Source organism: Lepisma saccharinum, chromosome 2 (genome assembly GCF_977018435.1).
Source record: "Lepisma saccharinum chromosome 2, izLepSacc3.1, whole genome shotgun sequence".
NCBI classification, from domain to species: Eukaryota; Metazoa; Arthropoda; class Insecta; order Zygentoma; family Lepismatidae; genus Lepisma; species Lepisma saccharinum.
Genome location: NC_139230.1, coordinates 30,151,111 through 30,156,749, shown reverse-complemented (window position 1 = coordinate 30,156,749; position 5,639 = coordinate 30,151,111). Strand labels below are relative to the sequence as shown.

Here is a 5,639-nt window from a genome sequence, read left to right as displayed (position 1 = left end):
GAGAATTCTGCTCTATGTGCTTTGGAGAACACATTGCCCACCTTTGGTACGTCCAGGACTTGGCATTTCTTCCCAATGGCAAGAACAGCAAAATGAGGCAGTTTGCATCCAGCATCCTGTTTCGAGCAAGCCTTTTCAAAGATTTTAAGGACAACCATCTTCGTAATGCTGAAGAATTTTGGGCAAAATTTGTGTTTCACCTTTCAGGGAAATGTTATCACAAAGGTTACAGTTATGTCATAATTCAAGAAATATTCTGACCCTGGCAATACTTACTCTTACTCTACAACTCCAACATATATGTCTGTGCTACACAATTACAGGCACCTATGGGGTTCATGGGAAGAAGTTCTTCGATTTTGATGTGCGAGAAAGAGCGAACCTGCATCCAATGATTGAAGAGTGGCAAATCCTAATAAGCATTCTTTTACCTGCCCGCGATATGTTTTTAATCGAATTTTAAGTGTAATTTGCATTTTAAGGTTCACGTTCAATACATTTCCAAATAATATCCCCTCATTAACTTCAAGAGTATCGAAGAAATTCCCTTTGTTACAGTTTCCTCAGACTCATCATCTCGAAATTCAAGTCCCTGAATAGTAAGAAACCGCGATGAATCCACAACAACTGACATGTAGTGTCGGGTTTTCTTCGATCACCTTTGGTCTTGGGTTCGATACCCAGTGGAGGCACTTTAAACTATAAGTCCAATCCCGATTGGCTTTTCTGTGCATAAAGTGGACTTAAAACATCAAATCAACCAAACAACCAAATCTTGAATCAACTTTGAATGTATTTTAATAATTAGCGTTGTCACTAACGACCACGATTAGAATAATTTGCCCGTACTACAGATGATGTCTTGTGGTCCTGAAAATATTCGTGATGTTTTAAAACCATCCACATTCAACACTTTTTCCCAGTTCTTAAGACTGGTTAAAACTTAGGTTAATCTCGGCTATTACAGGACATAAATGAATGAGAAATCACCTATGCCCAGGTCGGCGCTCGAATCTTGAACGAAAGTCACATACACATATCTATATATACACCAAACAAATTAATATTTGTTAATCAAGTTGGTATTATAAGCAGGAAAGTGATATCATGCAGAATACACCACTTTGAAAAGGTGAAAATCGTCGTACTCTTATAAATGAACTCTCTTATTATTCGATATTTAATTAACTTCAGTTGGAGGGCCCGGGGGGGTGGGGGGTGGCGACGTGTCTGACATGGGGGGGATCCCCTGCCTCCTCTGGCGTCGTCACTGCTTCCAACCCTCTAATAACTTCGCTGCTGATAGCCTCACCTTCGAAATGGAAGCTTGTGTGTCGGCGAATAATACAAAGCACTTGTGTTCACTATCCCTCTTTCATTCAAAGTCTGCCGTTTTCCTTTTCAGCTTTTCCTGCAAAACTTCCTGTCAGCAAGCAAAGTAGATAGTAAATATGCCTTTGACGACAACTTTGATTTCTTGACCAAACGACCACAAAAACCTCAAAAACTCACTTTCTCTCCCCGTTTCGCGCCTCATTTATTACGCCGATGATGTTTCACGGCGCAGAAAAGCAGTGATGGGTGAAAGATGAGCTCTCATCCTCTCATCCTCTCATCTTCTCATCCTCTCATCCTCTCATCCTCTCATCCTCTTATTCTTGAAGTATGAATGCACCTTATCGTAATCTTCCAAGTCTCGGGAACACCAATGTTTGTATATCGTGACCTTTGTAAACCTCTCTCGGGAACGATGTGCCACACACATGCGCGCGCCTATTTATCTATCATGGGTAGATCATGTTCCGCGCATTTATTTGTTGTGCTGACACAGCGTGATGAGTAAATGCACTTTCTTATTCTTGAAGTATGAATGCATCTTATCGTAATCTTCCAAGTCTCGGGGACACCAATGTTTGTATATCGTGAGCTTTGTAAACCTCTCTCGGGAACGATGTGCCACACACATGCGCGCGCGCCTCTTATTATTTCCGTATTGTGACTCAAGCAAACAAACAAATAATTTTTTTTTATTTTTTTTAAGATTCCTGGCCCCTAACCCCGCCAGGGTGCGTGGTGCCCAACCCAAAAAGGTTCTAATGGCTGCGGCTCTAGATAACCACACCTCTGTAGAGTTTCACGTGTTTTTTTTCCCCCAAACTTCCATGAAACCCTACAGAGGACCTCCGTAATGCATGCAACGTGTACTAACGACTCTAGTGTTATTTGATGTTGTAATATTTTTGGATATAGAGTTTTGTGAGATATACGAGGGGTGACTGAAAAGTTCTCGGCCTACCCATGATGCATTTATCGTAGCTGAATGTTACTTTAGCTAATCATAATATATGCCTTTGCAAAGCCCCATACCAAATTTCATAGTACTATCTTTTTTTGTTTATCAGATTTTGATGTTTGTAGTGAAGACGGTGAGCATTTTCTGAAAAAAGGATAAAGTGAGCATTCGTGCGGTTATACAATACCTCTTGAAAAAAGGCATGAGTGGACAGGACATCCACAAGGACATGATGGAAACATTGGAAGAGGATTCCCCATCGTATTCTACTGTGAAAAAGTGGGTGGCGGTCTTCAAGAGGGGAAGTACCTCTGTCCAAGATGCACCTCGCAGTAGAAGGCCGGCAACGGCTTGTACTGAAGAAAACATCACAGCAATACAGGATCTTGTTATGGCAGGCCGGCGAGTGACAGAACGTTACATCGCAGAGAAAGTGGGGATGTCCCAGGAACGTGTTGGACACATACTAATAGTTCCGCTGGACATGCACAAGGTGTCATGTCGATGGGTCCCGAAAATGTTGAGTGCTGAGAACAAACGTCAGTGACACCTCTTGTCTGCAGCAAACTTGACCCTCCTTCAGGCTGATGCCGAGACATTTCTCCAGCGTTTTGTAACCATGGACGAAGCATGGGTCCACCACTTTCAGCCAGAGTCCAAGGTGCAATTAAAACAGTGGAAACACCCCTCCTCCCCCACCCCAAAAAGTTCAAGTCAGTGAAATCAGCTGGCAAGGTGATGGTCTCTGTTTTTTGGGATGCGAGGGGTGTCATCCTGGCTGAGTATCTAAAAAAAGGTGAAACGGTGAACGGTGCGTATTATGCTGCTCAACTGAAGCGTTTGAGGGAGGCCATGAAGGTGAAGCGTCGTGAAATGTTGAAGAAGCGCGTCCTTTTCCACCAAGACAATGCACCACGCACACGTCCACCATTGCAATGTCCGCCATCGAGTCCTGCGGCTTCGAACTGCTTCGACACCCTCCCTATTCGCCAGACTTGCCTCCCTCCGACTTTCATCTGTTCCCTAAACTCAAGCAACACCTCGGTGGAATCCATTTTCCATCAGATGATGACGTCATGGCTGCGGTGGAGGACTTTTTTGCAGTGCAGGATGAAACGTTCTACAAGGAAGGTATCATGGGCCTGCAGCACCGGTGGCAGAAGTGTGTGGCGCTGAAAGGGGACTATGTTGAAAAATAGCCATAAACGATTGAACTCCTGGCAACCCTTCATGGGTAGGCCGAGAACTTTTCAGTCACCCCTCGTAGATAATAATAATTATGTTTATTATAATATTTTCTTGATGAAGATGGAGAATGTATGTGTGTGTTACAAATAAAGTTGCATGTTTTTTTTCTAGTGTGTGTGTATGTGTATGTGTTTTGATGTTCGACAGCATCTGAAACGATAAAAAGAATTTTATTGTTAATTTTCTCATGTAAAAACAACAACAACAAAATTTTTGTGCAAAAATTCTGATTGTCTTGTGCTATAGTGCTAAAACTGATGAGAAAAAATATTGTAACTCATAACTGATGAAATTAATATTGTAACTGATTTTGAACTAGTGAAATTTTCGTATTGTGCTATTGAAACTGATTGTGCTAGTACAGAAATTTCTTATTGTGCGAGAAAAGAGGTTAAAAACTTGTTAAAACTGCTCTGTGACCCTCTCGTTCTTCACGTCGTGGACGAAGGACTTCTCGGCGACCAGGATGACACTGCATACGGTATCCTCGGGCAACGGACTGTTGAACTCGCAGACGACCTTGATGTTGGTTCGATCGTTGACCACCACCTGCTTCCTCTTAGATGTGTTGATGACGAACATGGGTCTGCGGGTTTTGAATTCGCTGGGCGTGTAGTACATGTCCATGCTTCCCTCGGTCACGCGTTTGAAAGAGGTGTAAGCTTCGTAAAGTTTGAGGTAATCGTCTTTGGTCATGTCGAGGTTGTAATTCTCGCGCGGGAACACTTCGTTGCGTCCATTTTTCAGATAAACGTTCTTGATCTTGCAGTCGTCGAACTTGCTGGAATCTTTTTCCTGGTTGTTATCGCGCCCGGTCTGAAAGAGCACTACGACGAAATCTGGCATGTCGAACTGTATGTTGTTGAACTGTGTCGTCACGTCGAATTCCATGTGACTTCCCGACGCCATCTTCTGCACACACTGGTAACCGTGAAAGTGAATCGACACCTGCGGACTCTTCAAGATCTCTGCTTTGTACTTGAGGGCGTAGTTTGTTTCGTATTCCACGATCGGCATTCTCAATTCCATGCTCCGGATGACGCACTTGGCTGCTTCGGGTAATGTGTTGGCTATCGGCGTGCCGTCGGCGTTCAAGTTGGTGTATCGCATCAGTGCGTTGTTGTCGTTGGCTACTCTTCGAAAAGTGACGCGCAAACCCCCCTTCCACATGATCTCCTTGTAGTCCGAGAAGAATCCCGGCAGCAAACGCATGGGAAAGAGCGCCGTGTGACTTGTCGTCGATATTTTGGTCCCTGCTTCGAATCCTCCCGCCTGGTAGTATGCTGCGTCTGTTTTGGATAATTTCAAAGTTCCCACTGCCGTCGACGTGATGCCTGGATAGTCTATTCTGTCTATGACGGTGTTGTGTTTCCTCACCTCCACCTGCGAGAACAGGTGAGGCACGAAGTTGTCAACGAGTATCAAATTTGCATTTGGCGGAAACGCGTCTCCGCTTTCCTTCTTCACCACGTCGAATTGAAGGTAGAGGTCCGCTCTGTGAGGATGAACGAACCCATCCCCTACGTCCACGTCGTATTCGATCTCCCTGTTCGCTTCGTTCAAATTGGCGAACGTGCGACGGTTGGGAGGAAAAGATTGCAATTCGTAACTTTCGATTTGCTCCATTTTCACTATGTGTGTTATTTATTATACGTTGATCTCCACGATGGCAGTGGTCGTTGCACCTGCGAAATCCACCACGTCTCCTTTCTCGTTCGTCACCACCAACTCTATGTCGTCTATGCGGTTGCGGCATACTGGAAAATAGATCGGCGAAGAGGGTGTGTAGATGATCGGTTCCATGAATTCGGAACTGGGTTTGAACGTGGCTATGATTCCCGTCTGCTTGTGACTTCCTAACAATCCGTTCGAGGATTTCGTGATCAGCCTTCCGCCACGTTGCAGTGAACGTTTAGAGTTTCTATGGCTAGAAATTTAGGAATGTTGGTTGCCGTGTGTTTGATGCCAGCTTCGAGTTTGGTGTTGTTCTCGAAACCTAAAAGTTCTCCCATGGTACCCAGGTTTATGGTTTCCGTCGCCGATAGGATTTCCACTCTGTGCGTGACCGAATTTTGAGAAAGGTACGTGCCTTTGGGTA

At 44.3% G+C, this 5,639-nt stretch overlaps 1 protein-coding gene across 1 annotated transcript; it reads left to right on the top strand.

Annotated features, from left to right (window-relative positions):
- The first annotated feature begins 2,495 nt into the window (after positions 1–2,495).
- On the top strand, positions 2,496–2,840 carry LOC145981610 (protein GVQW3-like). Its single transcript, XM_083114981.1, has one exon. It carries the CDS (start codon positions 2,496–2,498, stop codon positions 2,838–2,840), a length of 345 nt encoding a protein of 114 aa, XP_082971107.1.
- Positions 2,841–5,639: the final 2,799 nt, after the last annotated feature.

What these genes read in the sequence shown, in the direction of transcription:
- LOC145981610 (XM_083114981.1), top strand. Translation starts at nt 2,496, where the DNA reads ATGAGTGGACAGGACATCCACAAGGACATGATGGAAACATTGGAAGAG.